Source organism: Coregonus lavaretus (genome assembly GCF_964263955.1).
Source record: "Coregonus lavaretus genome assembly, chromosome: 1".
NCBI classification, from domain to species: Eukaryota; Metazoa; Chordata; class Actinopteri; order Salmoniformes; family Salmonidae; genus Coregonus; species Coregonus lavaretus.
The window spans coordinates 64,824,303-64,842,702 of record NC_139988.1 but is presented as its reverse complement, the minus strand read 5'-3'; the positions used below and the strand labels follow the sequence as shown (position 1 = coordinate 64,842,702).

At 43.1% G+C, this 18,400-nt stretch overlaps 2 protein-coding genes across 3 annotated transcripts; one reads left to right on the top strand and one right to left on the bottom strand.

The window, feature by feature from the left end:
• Positions 1 to 589: 589 nt before the first annotated feature.
• znf646 (zinc finger protein 646) lies at positions 590 to 13,456 on the bottom strand. 2 transcript variants are annotated; one of them, XM_084171192.1, is made up of 4 exons: positions 13,390 to 13,456; positions 6,957 to 9,757; positions 5,529 to 6,656; positions 590 to 5,273 (listed from the first exon to the last, which is right to left on the bottom strand). In XM_084171192.1, exons 2-4 carry the CDS (start codon positions 9,551 to 9,553, stop codon positions 4,373 to 4,375), a joined length of 4,626 nt encoding a protein of 1,541 aa, XP_084027318.1. In that variant the 5' UTR covers positions 9,554 to 9,757; positions 13,390 to 13,456; the 3' UTR covers positions 590 to 4,372. The 2 variants fall into 2 exon arrangements, with proteins under 2 accessions (XP_084027318.1, XP_084027317.1); XM_084171191.1 differs by having other exon boundaries at positions 13,304 to 13,450.
• Positions 13,457 to 13,998: 542 nt separating this feature from the next.
• Positions 13,999 to 17,736, top strand: znf668 (zinc finger protein 668). The gene is made up of 2 exons (XM_084172106.1): positions 13,999 to 14,077; positions 14,691 to 17,736. Exon 2 carries the CDS (start codon positions 14,715 to 14,717, stop codon positions 16,686 to 16,688), a length of 1,974 nt encoding a protein of 657 aa, XP_084028232.1. The 5' UTR covers positions 13,999 to 14,077; positions 14,691 to 14,714; the 3' UTR covers positions 16,689 to 17,736.
• The last annotated feature ends 664 nt before the right edge of the window (positions 17,737 to 18,400 follow it).

Here is an 18,400-nt window from a genome sequence, read left to right as displayed (position 1 = left end):
GGAAGATCCTCGCTATAGCACGATTTAAATGCAATAATCCCGCGGTCGCAGAAACTGCATTCACGGTAAACGTTGCATCAATCGGAAATTACCTTTAAATTGAAATTGTGCTATAACACAAATCTTCAGCGCTACGGATTGAATGTAGCGAAGTTGTTCAACAACTGTCCAACTGCACACATTTTGCACTCACTACAACCATGTACTGTGTTGCGTGGAGACAGGCCTTGGTTTGGAACCAGGTACTATTGTGTGTAGGAGACAGGCCTTGGTTTGGAACCAGGTACTATTGTGTGTAGGAGACAGGCCTTGGTTTGAAACCAGGTACTATTGTGTGTAGGAGACAGGCCTTGGTTTGAAACCAGGTACTATTGTGTGTAGGAGACAGGTGTTGGTTTGGAACCAGGTACTATTGTGTGTAGGAGACAGGTGTTGGTTTGAAACCAGGTACTATTGTGTGTAGGAGGCGGTACGTTTTGGAACCAGGTACTATTGTGTGTAGGAGACAGGTGTTGGTTTGGAACCAGGTTCTGCATGTTTTTTTTTTTTTTTTTTTAAAGAACATGAACTAAAAAAATTACCAACACAATGTATTTTAAGTCATTTAATTTCAATAACTGATTTGTTAAGTTTCTAATTAGCTAAGTTCATAGTTCTAACAAGTAAGTAAAAATCTACATCTCAAAGTGACAAAATATATACAGGGTTATATAAATATGAATAAAATATTCATCAGACTTGAGTTTTCAAACACTAAATTCAAATGTGGTATATGCTTTTTATTATACTATAGCTAATTTAGCAGTAACTTCCTCATGTAAAGGAAATTCTTTCTATGAATGTACAGAGAACCCAGCCAATGTTTTATTCCAATATTTACAGAACTGTGGGAGACACACATGACACATATACAGAACAGGGGTAGTCATGTTGTCAAAAAAGTGAGGTGTACATTAACAAGTGCCAGAAGAGATGGAACCATAGTAATCAGACACCTAGCCACTTGCAAGGTTTAAACTGAGATCATCTGACATTCTCTACATGCAGACCATTTAATTTTCATGGTTTAAAATTTCATGTAGAGAGGGTATGAGAGCCGAATTACAGAAATTAACCATAATGTATTTGTCAATCCAAGTAACGCAAATAACCATTGAAAAAAGACAACTGTCTCCGTTTAGATATTGGTAAGTCTGCCATCACCATGCAAGCTATTCTAAGTGTACAGTAGTTCTGCAGTAACCTTGTGTAAGTTGTAGAATCACTGTGTCAGGATGGCCATGTGTTTTGTCTTCTGAATCAAGTAATATACACTACCAGTCAAAAGTTTGGACACACCTACTCAATCAAGGGTTTTTCTTTATTTTTACATTGTAGAATAATAGTGAAGACATCAAAACTATGAAATAACACATATGGAATCATGTAGTAACCAACCAGCTTCATGAGGTAGTCACCTGGAATGCATTTAAATTAACAGGTGTGCCTTACAAGTTTAATTTGTGGAATTTCTTTCCATCTTAATGTGTTTGAGCCAGTTGTGTTGTGACAAGGTAGGGGGGGTATACAGAAGATAGCCCTATTTGGTAAAAGACCAAGTCCATATTATGGCAAGAACAGCTCAAATAAGCAAAGAGAAACAAAAGTCCATCATTACTTTAAGACATGAAGGTCAGTCAATACGGAACATTTCAAGAACTTTGAATGTTTTTTCAAGTGGTCGCAAAAACCATCAAGCGCTATGATGAAACTGGCTCTCATGAGGACTGCCACAGGAAAGGTGCAGAGGATAAGTTCATTAGAGTTACCAGCCTCAGAAATTGCAGCCCAAATAAATGCTTCACAGAGTTCAAGTCACAGACACATCTCAACATCAACTGTTCAGAGGGGACTGTATGAAATCAGACCTTCATGGTCAAATTGCTGCAAAGAAACAACTACTAAAGGACACCAATAAGAAGAAGAGACCTGCTTGGGCCAAGAAACACGAGCAATGGACATTAGACCGGTGGAAATTGTCCTATGGTCTGGAGTCCAAATGTGAGATTTTTTTATTCCAACCGCCATGTCTTTGTGAGACGCGGTATGGGTGAACGGATGATCTCCGCATGTGTAGTTCCCACCGTAAAGCATGGGGGAGGAGGTGTTATGGTGGTTCCATGTGTGTTATTTCATAGTTTATGTCTTCACTATTATTCCACAATGTAGAAAATAGTAAAAATAAAGAAAAACCCTTGAATGAGTAGGTGTCCAAACTTTTGACTGGTACTGTAATTTTACCCAGTGGGCAAGCATGTTTGAATGGTCTGATAAAAAAATGAGAATTTCATCCACGAGATGTGCACTTACTAAAATAACATGTTCCCATGTATTGGCAAAATGAGCACTAAACGTTTCCAAAATGTCAACATATTGCTTATAATATTGGTAGAATGGGGAGAACAAATTACATGCATCTCGACTGCCCACGTGCAATTAGAATTTGAGGTGTTGGGAGCTGATGCCTTATTAACAATGTGCTCATGATACAGGCCTAGATAACTTTAAAAGTTTAAATTATTACAGTGTTACTATATGTTATAATTTCTCTTAAATAAACTGTTATAGCTTTAAATATCAGTTTCAGGAATTGGCAAGGCTCTTTAATGAGGTATTTTATACATCTTACCGGTCCCAGAAATATTTACAATTCATAATATATGAAATACAAGGTATAAAGAAAGCAAAGAAAAACACCTTGTGGTGTACTGATACAACACCCTCAAACAAAGGCCCTCTGCTGTTTAAAACCTAAAAAGGGTCTCCGCTTCCTACTTGTGTTTTCCAAAACATTTGACATTACAGTGTGACTGAAAAGATGCACCGTTTTGCGTATGATAGGCACCTCATTGTTTTCTACACTTTCTGGTAGGAATAGCAAACCAAAGATAACTTAATTGCACGTTTATGTAAAGGTTATGACCACAAATTGCTTTTTCCAAAGACACCCAAACCATTTCGCAAATAGTGGTGATCACCATCTGCTTCTTGATAAACGCTGTTGACTTTGCTCACAAGGGTGAACACTTAAGCTTGTTAAGTGAGTGGTTAGAACAAGATTCTGTAGATTTAGCTCCACCTTTTCAAAGTTATAAAGAATCCATAATAAAACATTTAAAACAAATAAAATAACCATTAAAATAAGAGCGAAATAGGAGAGTAGGATTTCACACCACGATAATTCTACACTTTTGACTTATATTTTAAGGACTAGCACTCAAACATGTCTTTAAAAGTTTGAGAAGTCAAAAGCATGCGTATTATGGACAAAAGGCTACAATTCTTGTTTTAAGAAGACATGGGTGAGAAATGGTGCATGTAAAAAAAAGTCATGCCCAACTCAGACACTGATGATTATCTACAATACTTTGCACATCAGATATTTTCCTTTTAAAGATAAAAAACCTGAGCGCTAGCAAGACAATTATCCTTGGCTAATGCATTCCTACCTGTATTGGAGTTGCACCAATTGAGAATAATGGAATTATAGATTAATCAAGGAATTTCCATAGACGCTACATAGGATATTTTCTTAAAAAGATTCAAGGTTTTCTTTACATGTTAACATTCATAGAAAACTGTGATCTATCAAAGTATACAAAGAAGAAAAAGAAAAGAAAAAAATTGAGAGAATAAAATGAATAAATTATTAAATACGTCCATTTAGCATACAATGCCTCTCAAACATGAACCCAAATATTATCATTATTAAAAACGATTTACTTGATTACATGATTTTAGTAAATACCTTTGATATCATCCTCTGGGTAGGACTAGAGGTCATCTCCCTGACAGCGACAGGGTTGTCCTTATTGAAACCACATCACAAAAGGTCAATTGACCACTTCTCTCTAACCTATGGCAACACTGAGAACAAGGGCAAATATACAGCCCACACTTTTGATGAGCACAGCCGAGAAATTAACCTACGGAGGCAAAGAACACAGTAATAGACAGAAAGAGGAAATAAATCATGTCCTCTAGTTCTCACTCCTATAGCACTAAACGATTCAATGGCTTTGAGCAAACATTCAATCCAATCTGGGACTTTTTACAGTGTCACAATCCCTACTAGAGGTAAGATCGGAATTCCTTCCACCAGTCCAAAAGTGTATGACCAAAACATAATCCCAAAAATGAAATGTTTGTGAGGCAGTTTTGAAGAGCTCAGCATCAAGACTAAACGCAGTCTCTACTGGGGCTTTGAGGAACACCCGTCACTTTACAATTACTGATAGGGGCCCAGGGGACGGGAGACCAATTGAATAAGTATTTGACTCTCTCTACAATGGTCAGAGGGTTTGAAGAAAACCCTCACCTTTTGAATCCCGAATCAGAGAAAAGAGCCCATGTCCAAGTCCATAAAACTGTTAGCATCCATGCTGAAGGAGGACTCATAGGTCTGGGCACCGCTCTGGTGCATCTTTTGGTGGTGGCGCAGATTTGACTTGCTGGAGAAGCCCTTGTCGCACAGCAGGCAGGAGAAGGGCTTCTCTTTGGTGTGCATCCTCCGGTGGCAGATGAGCTGGGTGGACACGCGGAAGGCCTTGCCGCACTCCAGGCACTGGTAGCGCTTGGGCTCCGTGTGGATGCGCCTGTGGTTCTTCAGGGCCATCAGGTTAGTGAACTCCTTCTGGCACACGGAGCAGAAGAAGGAGCCTGTTTTGTGGCTGTTCTTGTGGTTGAGGAGGGAACCGGCGTGTCGGTAGGTGCGGCCGCAGTGCTCGCACACATGGCTCTTCTCTCCTGTACGGTGAGCCTCGGTACTCTCTTGCTGGTCCTGTGGGTCGGGCATGCCGTCGTGCATGTGGGCAAACGCCGGTACCAGCTTGGGCATGCCCTGAAGCCCCATGGGTTGGTCCAGTCCCGAGCCCCAGCCTAGGTCGTCCTTTAATTGCATGCTGTGTTGTTGATAATGCCCCTGGGCCTGGTGGTGCAGGTCCTGGTGTTGCTGGTAGCTGGCCGGGTTGGGGAAGCTCTGATGGCAGGGGCTGCAGACCAGGGTGCGTTCCTTGGAGTGCACCTCCATGTGGCTCTGCAGGTGGGAGATGAGACAGAAGGTCTTGCCACAGTCTGGGCAGCAGTGGCGCTTCATCTGAGAGTGGACCTGGAGGGCGATTGGGTCGGGGAAAGTCTGGAGGCACAAGGTACAGTGGTGGAGGTTTTCGGAGTGCGTCTTTTTATGGTTGAGCAGGGAGCCGGCGTGGTGGTATGAGCGTCCACACAGGTCACACCTGCAGCAGAGAGACTTATTAAAATCCCTGTTCATGAAAGTCATTTACGTTGGGCATTAGGTGGCAAAAACAACTTTGCTTTTACTAATAGAATATAACTGAGGAAATAATTACAGATTTACCCTAAAACTAAACATTAAAAAATAGCCATTAAAACCATGAAAACAGAAGACTAAAGAAGGGCATCGTTCTAATAACATCCACGAAGAAGAAATATGAGTTACATAATGAGTTGATTATGAGACAGTAACTCACATGAAGCACTTGTCTCCACCACCATCTCTGTGATAGCTGTCACCAGCTTTAGCCGAGTCATCCTGACCCCTGCTCTGGCAGCGGTGCCTCTTCAGCCCAGACTTTCCCTGGAAGCTCTTGCCACATTCTGGGCAGCTGAAGTGGCTAGCCACCCTGGTGTGGACCTTCTGGTGATTATGTAGAATACTGGCCAGCCGAAACGCCTTCCCACAGGTCAGGCAGACATGCTTCTTCTTCTGTGTGTGGATCCGTGTGTGGTTGCGTAACGCCATGGGGTTAGAGAAGGGCTTGGAGCAGAACGTGCAGCTGAAGTGGCCAGACTTATGGGTGTTTTTATGATTTAGGAGACTGCCTGCGTGCCGGTAGCTGCGATTGCAGATGTTGCAGGTGAATGGTCGCTCCTCTTTTTTCACGGACATGCTCATTTGTCCATCACTGCCCTCTGAGGAGTTTGCCAGTGACCCACAGGTATGGGCTGTCAGCTGGTCAGCAGAAACAAACGTCAGTCTGCACTGCTTACATTTAATGTTTCTAGCTCGTCTGCGACCACTTCCTCTGACCCCTCCAGGCATATCCTTTCGGAGGTGTGCGCAAATATGGTTAGACAACTGCTTCTTTCCCCTAAAGGCCTTACCACAGTCTTGGCAACTGTGCTTTTTAACTGAGAAGTGGATGCGCAGGTGGTTCTTCATGGCCAGTTGGTTGGAATAGGTGTTGTTACAAACAGAACAGTAGTATTCACCCGTCTTGTGAGAGTTCTTGTGGTTGACCAGACTTCCTGCGTGACGATACGTTCGCCCACATTGGTCACAGGAGTAGGGGCGAGGGTCGCCTGCCCCCTCTGATTTGACCTCATTCTGAGACGCTGTCTGATCCCCTTCCCCCACACTGGGTTTCTTTCGGTAAACGGTTGGCCTACACTTTCTGCGGGTGGTAGTGGCAGCTTGATTGGCAGGTGCATTTAACGAGTGCATTCCTCCCTCTGACCTGGTCCCATTCATCTGCATGAGGGCCTGAATCTGATTGTTGAGCTCCTGTATTTTGGCCTGGTTCTCCTTGTGAATTCTTAGGTGGTTCAATAGCTGCTTTTGTATCTTGAATGCCTTCCCACATTCATTGCAAGTATGCCTAGAGGAGGGGACAAAGAGCGAGGTTAATCCTGTTTACAAAGCACAGAACATTCAAGCATGAATGAAGTTAAGACAAAACACATCTATTTGCAATATACATTTAATTTTTTAGGCAAATTCAACTATAACAATGTAATAACCTAAACCTTAGTATGTAGTAGTACAAATTAATTGAGTCTACCGCATGTGTACACTGTAGCCTCTCTGGTTATATACATGATATGTCAAATAACATGGATACTTGTTATCAATAGAAGACAACTTTTTTTCTGTGTTAGCAATTAGGTTTAGCAATTACCTCTTAACATCAAAGTGGGTCCTCTGATGGTTCTTCAGGGCCAGTAGATTGTAGAAGCGCTTCTGGCAAACCATGCAGCGGAATACTCCCGTTTTGTGGGACTTTTTATGGTTGAGAAGGGAGCCAGCATGTCTGTATACTCTTCCGCACTGATCACACTTGTACTGGCGATCTCCATTGTCTAAATTCTCTTTCATGTGTCCTAATTCTTTACCCTTGACAGAGTTGCCCATTTCAGTTCTCTCATCACCAGTTGCAAATTCACTTTTCCCATGTGTTGTACATTGATGAGTCTCAAGATGATGGTAACTGGTGCAAAATGTACCACAATTTCCACAGATGATGCTGTCAATCTCCTCTTTGTGCCCAGCTCCATTACTATTGTCCATATGTACGTGTTTAGCATCATCTGCCTGTGCTTTATGGTGTGAGAGCTGATGGGCAAGCATGTCCTGCTTCTTGGCAAAACTCTCTCCGCAAGTACTGCAGATCATCAGACCCCCATCCACCTGCTGTCTCTCTCCAGGGTCCTCTTCTTTATCAGCCTCGAGGGAGGACATGGAGGAGGGGCCAGAGCTTGTAGGAGTACCATGGGATTGAGTGTGGCCACGAAGATGGCTCCTCAGAGCCCTCATGCTCGTGTAGCGGTTCCCACACACTGAGCATTGATAGAGCTCTCCGTCATCATCATCATCCTCCTCCTCGTCGCCATCACCACCATTTAACTGCTCCCCATTCATGCCTTCATGGAAGTTGTGTTCACCAAAGTACTTTTGTCCAGTGCCGCCATTCAATCCCTGGAATTCTATATGATCCCCTGGATTTCCCATGGAGCATTGGCCATTAGTGTCCTGGAAGATTAGGTTACGGTCACAGTCATTTGACATGGCCTCCTGCTGCTGTTGTAGCTGGGGGCATATGTGCGACTTGATCCCTGCGATGTCTGCAAATGTTTCGCCACAGTCTGCGCACATGTGCCTCTCCATCAGGTGCTCATCGTGAGGTAGGTGCACAGTTCTTTCCTGGGGAAAGGTGGAGTCAAACTGCTCATGGAATGATCCTCCATTGTCGTGTTCACCCTTGTTCTCCTGAGCGAGCGCCATCATACTGCTAGCATCACCATCCTGAGAGGAAAAGCAGGCCTGCTGGTTCTCCAGTGTGAGGGGCTCAGTAGACAGCCAGTCTCCTTCAGAGCCGAGGTTAAAGGAGGACGGATGGGCCCTGTGGATTCGGATGTGGCTGCGGAGGGCAGCCATGTGTGGGTAAGTCTTGCGGCAAATGGAACACTGGTAAATGCCCGTCTGATGAGACCGCTTGTGGTTGATGAGGCTCCCTGCGTGCCGGTAGCTTTTGCCACAGACCTGGCACTTAAAGCGGCGCTCAACATTTTCTGTAACTGAGGACTGTTCTGCCTTCCCTAGATCGTCAGCAGAAACCTCTGAATCCAAGATTGAGGGCTCTTGCTGAGTGTTCAAGGTGGATTCGTTACTGGAGTGGTCAGAGTATATTTGAACATTGTCGCTCTGCTCCCACTGATTATCCCTCGATGGAGTATTGTTTAGAGGGGGTGAATGAAAGTTTGAGTCAGGAGAATGAGTGACACTATGGTCATAAGAGCCATGATGACCCTCAGATGAACATTGATTGTGCCCAAAGGACATAGAGGCAGAATTATGCATTTGGATGTGTTCCTGGAACTCATCATCATTAGGAAACATCACTTGACACAGGTGGCAGAAATTTACAGCAGCCTCCCTGTTCGGGGGGGAAAACTGCTCTTGTGTTGTGCCTGCGTAAGTGACTTCCGTGGAACGGGTGTCTGGCCCACTTCTGGACTTGTTATGGGTTCTCTGGTGACTATGGAGGGCAGCAAGATTATTGAACTGCTTGAAACAGATGGGACACTCAAACATCCCTACTTGGTGAGACTTTTTATGATTGATCAGGCTTCCGTGGTGTCTATATGACTTTTCACACTGATCACATTTGAAAGGTCGATCCCCTGCATCGTCAGAGCCTAGGTTTTCACTATAATTTGCTGAGATGGGGATAACCTCGGCCTCCTCCTGACTAAGGCCATTATCAGATATAATATCCATCCTTGTGTCTTCCTGGTCAGCCACCAAGACCAACTGCTCATCAAGGTCATCATTATCCTCAATTTCATCTCTATTCTCAATTGGAGAATATTCTGCAGCTGCCCTCCTACCAGCTCTCCTCTTTGATTGCCTGGAGAGATGGACCTTTTGATGGGTGGCCAGCTGAGTAGCTAACCTAAAGGCCTTCTCACAATCCATGCAGGAGTACTTCTTCTGCGATGTGTGGATGCGCAGATGGCTCTTCAGGGCCAGAGGGTTTGAGAGATTCCTAGCACATATTGGACATTGAAAAGAACCCAACTCGTGTGTTTTCTTATGGTTAGCCAAGCTACCTGCATGCCTGTAACCCCGCCCACATTCATTGCATTTGAACTTGCGATCTTCCTCTTGCTGGGAGTGACTATCCATGTGTTCCAGAAGGCTTGGCATGTTGGAACACACTGTGCCACAGTGTTTGCAAGGGAAGCCTTTGGTCCTGCCAGGCTCTTGCATAGCCATTACAGGATAGTACTGCACATATTTGAGCGAGATAAATGAGGGGAAAATACATCAGATTCCCAGCTCCTCCATCTAACAAGAGCTTATCTATTGTACGATCCAAATAGGAAGGCAACACAATAATGCGATTGGATCATTTAGTACCACTCCATTGAATATGAATTTACTTTCTGGGGTAGAAAGGCTGAAGGTACACCATGAGGGCTGTGGAAAAAATAAGAACAGATCTGGTCATTCGGCATAATTTGCACAGTCAATGCATTCTTTAGTTATCTATGGGATAATAATGGCCTACTAATGCAGTGGGTACAAACTTTTATTCAAAATGTAGGCTGCTGATGCCACACCTGTTTTATTATTATTTAACATGTTAAAGGGGTCATCAGGTAGCCTAGCGGTTAAGAGCGGTTCGAAACCACAAGCCGATTAGGTGAAACATCTGTCGATGTGCCCTTTGAGCAAGGCACTTCACTCTAATTGCCCCTGTAAGTCGCTCTGGACAAGAGCATCTGCTAAACAATAAAATGTTAAGGCGGTGTCAGAGGAAAACCCTAAAAATGGTCAGACTCCAGCCACTCTAGTCATAGACTGCGCTCTCTGCTACCGCACGGCAAGCAGTACCGGAGCGCCAAGTCTAGGTCCAAAAGGCTTTTTAACAGCTTCTACCCCCAAGCCATAAGCTAATCAAACGGCTACCCGGAGTATTTGCATTGTCCCCCCCCCCCCCCCCCCCCCCCCTTTTATGCTGCTGCTACTCTCTGTTTATTATCTATGCATAGTTACTTGAACTCTACCTACAGTACCAGTCAAAAGTTTGGACACACCTACTCATTCATGGGTTTTTCTTTATTTTTGACATTGTAGAATAATAGTGAAGATATCAAAACTATGAAATAACACATGGAATCATGAAGTAACCAAAAAAGTGTTAAACAAATCAAAATATATGTTAAACCTTGATGACAGCTTTGCACACTGTTGGCATTCTCTCAACCAGCTTCAACTGGAATGCTTTTCCAACAGTCTTGAAGGAGTTCCCACATATGCTGAGCAATTCTTGGCTGTTTTTCCTTCACTCTGCCGTCCGACTCATCCCAAACCATCTCAATTGGGTTGAGGTTCGGGGGATTGTGGAGGCCAGGTCATCTGATGCAGCACTCCATCACTCTCCTTCTTGGTAAAATAGCCCTTACACAGCCTGGAGGTGTTTTGGGTCATTGTCCTGTTGAAAAACAAATGATAGTCCCACTAAGCCCAAACCAGATGGGATGGCGAATTGCTGCAGTATGCTGTGGTAGCCATGTTGGTTAAGTGTGTCTTCAATTCTAAATAAATCACAGACAGTGTCACCAGAAAAGCATGTTGAGATGTGTCTGTTACTTGAACTCTGCAAAGCATTTATTTGGGCTGCAATTTCTGAGGCTGGTAACTCTAATGAACTTATCCTCTGGGTCTTCCATTCCTGTGGCGGTCCTCATGAGAGCCAGTTTCATCATAGCGCTTGATGGTTTTTGCGACTGCACTTGAAGAAACTTTCAAAGTTCTTGAAATGTTACGTATTGACTGACCTTCATGTCTTAAAGTAATGATGGACTGTCGTTTCTCTTTGCTTATTTGAGCTGTTCTTGCCATAATATGGACTTGGTATTTTACCAAATAGGGCTATCTTCTGTATACCCCCTACCTTGTCACAACACAACTGATTGGCTCAAACGCATTAAGAAGGAAAGAAATTCCACAAATTAACTTTTAAGAAGGCACACCTGTTCATTGAAATGCATTCCAGATGACTACCTCATGAAGCTGGTTGAGAGAATGCCAAGAGTGTGCAAAGCTGTCAAGGCTTTTTGGGTTACTACATGATTCCATGTGTTATTTCATAATTTTTCATAATTTGACTTAAATGTAAATGTAATTTCATAATTTTGATGTCTTCACTATTACTCTACAATGTAAAAAATAAAATAAAATAAAGAAAAACCCTTGAATGAGTAGGTGTCCAAACTTTTGACTGGTAGTATACATGTACATATTACCTTAATTACCTCGACTAACCCATTCACTCTGTACCAGTACCCCCTGTATATAGCCTCGCTACTGTTATGCTACTGCTGCTCTTTAATTATTTGTTACTTATCTATTTTTTATGAAACACTTATTTTTCTTAAATGGCATTGTTTTTTTAAATTTAATTTATTTTGGGGGGATGGATCAGCTTAATATTGCAGATAGATTGTATCTTCTATCAATGTAATTGTCTGCATCACTTCCAATCCCCCATGTTTATTTTATTTTATATATATACACTCCCCTTTATTACTTTTCAACCCCACCATCCTTTCCCTACTTGGAGTAAATTAGTGAACAACAATGCCCAGGCCTCTACTTCCGGTCTATACTTACTATCTACACCTTATGGACAGAGTTAATTTTACAATAATTCTATTATATATTTTTTATTTTATTTTTATTTTTATTGCTCCTGAACTTCTTCTACTCTCAACCTCTCCGATCATTTTCATGATGTCCATCCGGTTTGCTTCTATATGCCATATCTTTCTAACTGTGCTCTTTCCCAAAAGCTCCCAACATACAACCTATATACTTATTATGGACACAGTATGCTTACATTATTAGCTATCTTTGTTATTATTTGTTGTTATTTGTTATTAGTCCCATCCTTCAACTCTATTCAATACCTCCCATCTATCTCTTAACACCATCCATATAGGATTTCTATTTGCCATATATATTTCAACCGTACTGTGATGTTTTACAAAAGTTCTGAACCTTTCTATTCTCATTGCTTCTACAGATTGTGAATTAAAAATAAACATTTTTGCTAAAAGTATTATTATATTATTGATTGATTGACTATGACTTTTCAGATCACCCAGTAATGCTATCTGCAAGGTTAGTTCCAGGTAAATATTGCAATCCTTTAGCCATTCCTGGACCTGTGTCCAAAAACAAGCTACAAATGGACAGAACCAACGGCATTGTTGGTTAAGGGCTTGTAAGTAAGCATTTCACTGTAAGGTCTACACCTGTTGTGTTCGGCGCATGTGACAAATACAATTTGATTTGAATATTGAAGGACCATTGCATAGGGTAGCTTATCACAGATTGGCTAATAAACTAGGCCTAATATATCTAACTCCGCTCAAATATCGTGTTAATCGGTTCAGTCATGTAACGCAACATGACATAAATGCTCCATTCATCATATACAGCTTCATACAGTGCACAGCAGTAATACTTTTCTTGTTAGGCCTAGCGACATAAAATGTCATTATTAACGTTACCGTGAACTGAATGACCAATTTTCTTACTTATTTACATGCAATTTAAATGTATATAAATCAAAATTTACTAAATTGAGTTATTTTACTAGCTTGTTACTTGTTGGCTAGCTCGGTATCAAACTATCCCAAAAAGATTTTGCCCGAATCAAGTTGAAAGTGGCTAGCTAGCACACACAGCAATACCCCGACTAGCGCGACAGCTAGCCGCATAGCTATGTCAATAATGTGGGAAAACAACACCTCGGTCAAAACAACTTAAAATGTCAATTGGTTGGATTCCAGTAGCTACATTTCATATGTAAGGTCAAAACACACACTGTTATGGAAAGGTTGTTGTTTTGCGAGCAATCCAATGCTGGATACAATATCTGCTAGGTAGTAAGTAGCATCATCATGCTTAGCTAGCTAAACAAACATTGCAGCAAAAGGCGATACTCTGTCTTACCATCTATTTGAATCTTGCGTCCTGACAAATATATTCTGTAGTTTCTGATGTATGGCATTTAAATCCGGGACAATGTTTTTACTCACCACAAAGCTAAAATGTTCTATTGATAATGGACAAGTCTTCTTCAATGCTCTATTTTTTTGTTCTTCCTATCCATTCCACATACTTCCTGCTCTTGTTGCTAGGAAACAGGATATGTGTACCACTAAAATAAGTCCCCCTTCGTCCTGTCATGCGCACATAACTGTGCGTTGTCTAAAAAACTATTCGTGGATTTGTCATGTAAAATTATCAAATGGACTGGTACGTAAAATGAATTTTAAAACACGTCCATCACAATTAGGCCCTAGCTCATTCAAAAATAAACAACCCATCTGCGCGACGTCAACCATCCATGCAAATGATGGAAACATTCGGCAAAACAGGCGCGTGCTATTTAATTATTTCCCCTCTCAATAGTACACCTCTTACCTGCAGTTCTTCCAAATAAAGCCATTCATGCGGTTCTCCGACATCTTCTTGCTAACTGTAAAATGCACTACAGTTGGTCAAATATGAGAAAATCCGTCAAGCCGACGTTTATGTTTGCGAGAAATTATGACCCACGCAAGTGCTGCACTGTTGCACGCTCGAGAATAGCGCTTTCGTCATGGTCCTAAAGCCGTCCTCCTCCACCAACACCAATCGTAGTGCTTCACTGTAAACGCAGTTATTGAGGCTCCATATCTGGACATTTTAACTGATCCTGAATGCCCGAACGAAGGTAAAACGGTAAGCAATAGTTTTAATATTATAATACAAACTTATTCCAAATACAGATGCGGAGCCATCTCATGCGATGATGATCCCAGAGGGCGAATGAGCTTGTTCAGCCGGTCCTAAAGCCAGCCATTTTGAGTTTAGCATAAGTACGCTAAAATCGCTTCAATGCCCCATTTTTGTTGAATTATTGTCTCCTGATATATGCGCCCCCGTAATAATTTAACTTGGAAAACGCACGTTATTTTTCAAAGAAATGAAATTTATTTGAGATTCGTGTTTTTCATGCCAACTTCCTTTTATAACAAGCGTTTAGTTGAATTGTCCCTGAGGTCCTAATGCCAGCCATTTTGAGATGTACCCCTCCACACTATTCATGAAACGTTGCTTCACTAATTTCCCACTGCAACCTAAGTGCCTTTGTCATGTCCTCTCAGCCAGTGCAAATTATATTTGAAAACATGATATAAATAATCTTGGATTGAGTCTCAATCTGCTCACTATTTTACATGATGGTTAAAGCATTACTGCCTACTAAACATTTCCCAAGCTTGATTAAGAAATGCATGACAATGCAGATCTTCAGATTTACTTATGTTTTTTTCTTATATTCTAATTTCCTTAGCATCACAAGCATATAACTGAAAGGATGGCCTCTCCCCAGCCTGGCAGCCCACCACCTACAGAGCAAGACACCCCTCTTGATGAACTGAGTGAGGAGAGCAAAGAGCTGGAGGTAGAGGAGCCCCCTGTAAAAAAGAGAGGCAAAGGCAGACCTCCAAAGAAATCCAAGCATTCTTTCAAATGCTCTGCCTGCCAGGAGGCCTTCAGTAGCCCCTTGGCTCTCCGGAGCCATAAGCTGTCTGCCCACAGTAAGGAGCAGCAGGAGAAAAAGCAGCACACATGTTCTCAGTGCAGCAAAATGTTCCCCAGCAGAGCCCAGCTCTCCAAGCACCAGCGCTCTCACTCTGCTCAGCGCCCCTTTCAGTGCGATCAGTGTCACAAGGCTTACAAGACCCCAACGGAGCTACGCAACCACAGCCGCTCCCATACAGGGGAGAAGCCTTTTGTCTGCACTGAGTGCGGCAAGACCTTCATGCAGGCCATATGCCTGCGCATTCACATGACGCAGCACAGCGGCGAGCGGCCATATTCCTGCCCCCATTGCTCCAAGAGCTACCCCACTCTGTCCAAGCTGAAGGTGCACCTGCGCTCTCACACGGGGGAGAAGCCCTATTTCTGTGCCGAGTGCGGGAAGAGCTTTGCCGACCCCTCTGTTTACCGGAAGCACAGGCGCAACCACCAGGGCCACCGGCCCTACTCCTGTGATAAGTGTGGGAAGACGTACACCGAGCTGAAAGACCTGAAGAACCATGAACGGTCTCACACAGGAGAGAAGCCCTACCTGTGTTCCGACTGCGGCAAGGCCTTCTCCCGTTCGTCCTCCCTGGCTTGTCACCTCCGCATTCACTCCCAGAGCAAACCCTACCAGTGTGAGCAGTGTGGCAAAGGCTTCACTCAGCTCTCCTCCTATCAGTCTCACCTGCGCACTCACTCGGGTGAGAAGCCATTCCTCTGCCCGCAGTGTGGGAAGATGTTCTCAGACCCCTCCAGTTTCCGCCGGCACCAGAGGGCCCATTCAGGGTTCAAGCCCTACCCCTGTGACAAGTGTGCCAAGAGATTCCGGCAGCCTGCCGACCTGGCTGTGCATCAGCGGGTGCACTCCGGGCAGCGGCCCTACAAGTGTCAGAGCTGCGACAAGGCGTTTGTGGCTTCCTGGGACCTGCGACGCCACATGCTGGTGCACACGGGGCTGCGGCCCTTCTCCTGCACGGAGTGCGGCAAGTCCTTCGCCGAGCGCTCCAGCCTCAACAAGCACCGAAGGGTGCACTCCGGCGAGCGCCCGTTCAAATGTGACCTGTGCTTCAAGTCGTTCGTGGTCTCCTCCAGCCTACGGAAGCACGAGCGCACTCACCTGGCTGAGAGGCCCGCGCTGCTACCGCAGCAGGCGGTACCTGAGACAGTTGCAGCAGTGTTCCTCGCTCACACCTCCCTCCCCCAGTTCTCCTGTTCACACTGTGATGTCACCTTTGGAACCTGGGAGGAGGTTCAGGCCCATGAGGGTCTTCACACCATCTCTCCTCCTTCCACCACCGTGGCCCCCCTGCCCATGGGCCCACACGTATGCGCGACCTGCCGGGAGGAGTTTGTACTGCTGTCTGACCTGCAAGCCCACGAGAAGATGCACCCCAAACCACGACCCCACGTCTGCGACAGCTGCAGCAAAGGTTTCCTCAACAAAGCCGGGCTGCGGAAACACCAGCGGATCCACTCGACCAACCGCAACCACGTCTGCCCCCACTGTAGCAAAGCCTTTCTGTTTGCCGCTTATCTCCGCAAGCACTTACGCACCCACCGTGACCCCCTGCCCACCTTCCCCCTCTCTGACACACTCATTGCACACACGGAGCCTCTTCCCTCGCCACCTCCACCCATTGAAGTTTCCTCATCTACTCTTGAACCTGGTGCAATTTGTCTGACTATACCGGTGACTATTCCAGTGACTGTTCCTGTAACCTTTCAGACCACTCCCATTTATATCGATAAGGAAGACAGACTCTGAAAAGACCATAAGTGTTTGTGTTGAATTAATTATTACTCAACTGCCAGAGGCCTTGAATATTTTTAACAATAGTATGGTTAAAAACGGCTTAATTCCCATACTAAAACAAAGCTTATTGATAACCTATTGATAACAATTTGAAATAATGAGACGTTTCACTTTCAATTGCCCTCAACCCTGTATTTGTGATTTAAAATGTGTTATTTATGCTATGTAATGTACATTATGTTTTATACTATACAAAACCTGACATCTATCATCAACTTATTTCATTGTCATGATTTGTTCATAAGAATGTATTGTTTTGTGTCATAGGCTATACACTGAGTATACCAAATATTAGGAACACCTTCTTAATATTGAGTTGCATCCCCCCGTTTGCCCTCAGAACAGCCTCAATTCATCGGGCATGGACTCTACAAGGTGTCGAAAGCGTTTCACAGGGTATGCTGGCCCATGATGACTCCAATGCTTCCCACAGTTGTGTCAAGTTGGCTGGATGTCCTTTGGGTGGTGGACCATTCTTGATACACACAGGAAACTGTTGAGCGTGAAAAACCTGTTGTGCGACACAAACCGGTGCACCTCGCACCTGCTACCATACCCTGTTCAAAGGCACTTAAATATTTTGTCTTGCCCATTCAACCTCTGAATGGCACACATACAGAATCCATTGTCTCAAGGCTTTAAAAATCCTTATTTAACCTGTCTCCTCCCCTTCATCTACACTGATTGAAGTGGATTTAACAAGTGACATCAATAAGGGATCATAGCATTCACCTGGATTCACCTGGTCAGTCTGTCATGGAAAGTGCAGGTGTTCTTAATGTTTTGTGAACTCAGTGTATATTGATTGGTGTGTAGGCTAAACTACTAATCTTACTTCCACGGTTAGATCAATTCTGTCTAAACATAGGCTATAACATTGTTTGAATCATGATATGAAGTAATGTTTTTTCTTTTCCATGGACTGTTCAGTATTTTGATTTGTATGCAGTTCTCATAATTATTGCAATGGAATTTGTAAGTAAACAATTTACTCAATAGCATTGATGGACTGAAGTTGCCTTCTTGTGAAATGGCTCTTTTGAAGAAAAACCTGAATGCCTAAATTGACCTGTTGGAGAAGAACCATCATGTCTTATGTAATGGCATATTATTAGGCCATATGGGTATATGATAACATATCATATTACAGTTAGACTTTCTCAAATACATATAATAGTTGCCTATGGTATCATCAAAAGCATAGATGATACCATAGAATAGAACCATATATCCAACCAATACACCTTACACACAGACTTATACAGACAATAGTTTAAAAAGGGATGGTAAGGTCACTGTGGAAAAAAGAGAAGTACCATTGGTTGAGTCAGCAGATTGGTGAGACATGGTAACGCTGATGTTGATGACAATGCCATTTTACAACCTATAAAAGGTTTTCAACAGACATACTATAAAGTTAATGGACATGACTTTTAACGGTAAATTAAATAATCTCCTATTATTACAGCAGCTTTATTTCAAATACACCTGGGAAAAGTGTTGAAATTAAAGTATTGTTGTAAGCATATTTTAATATTTACTGTAATCTTACAACATTTATTTAACGTTGAATATTATCGTTGACAACAGAAATGTTTATTGCTCTGCAATGCAGATATGTGGACATGTATCTTGATACATTACGCTATGTGGTACCTTTATTT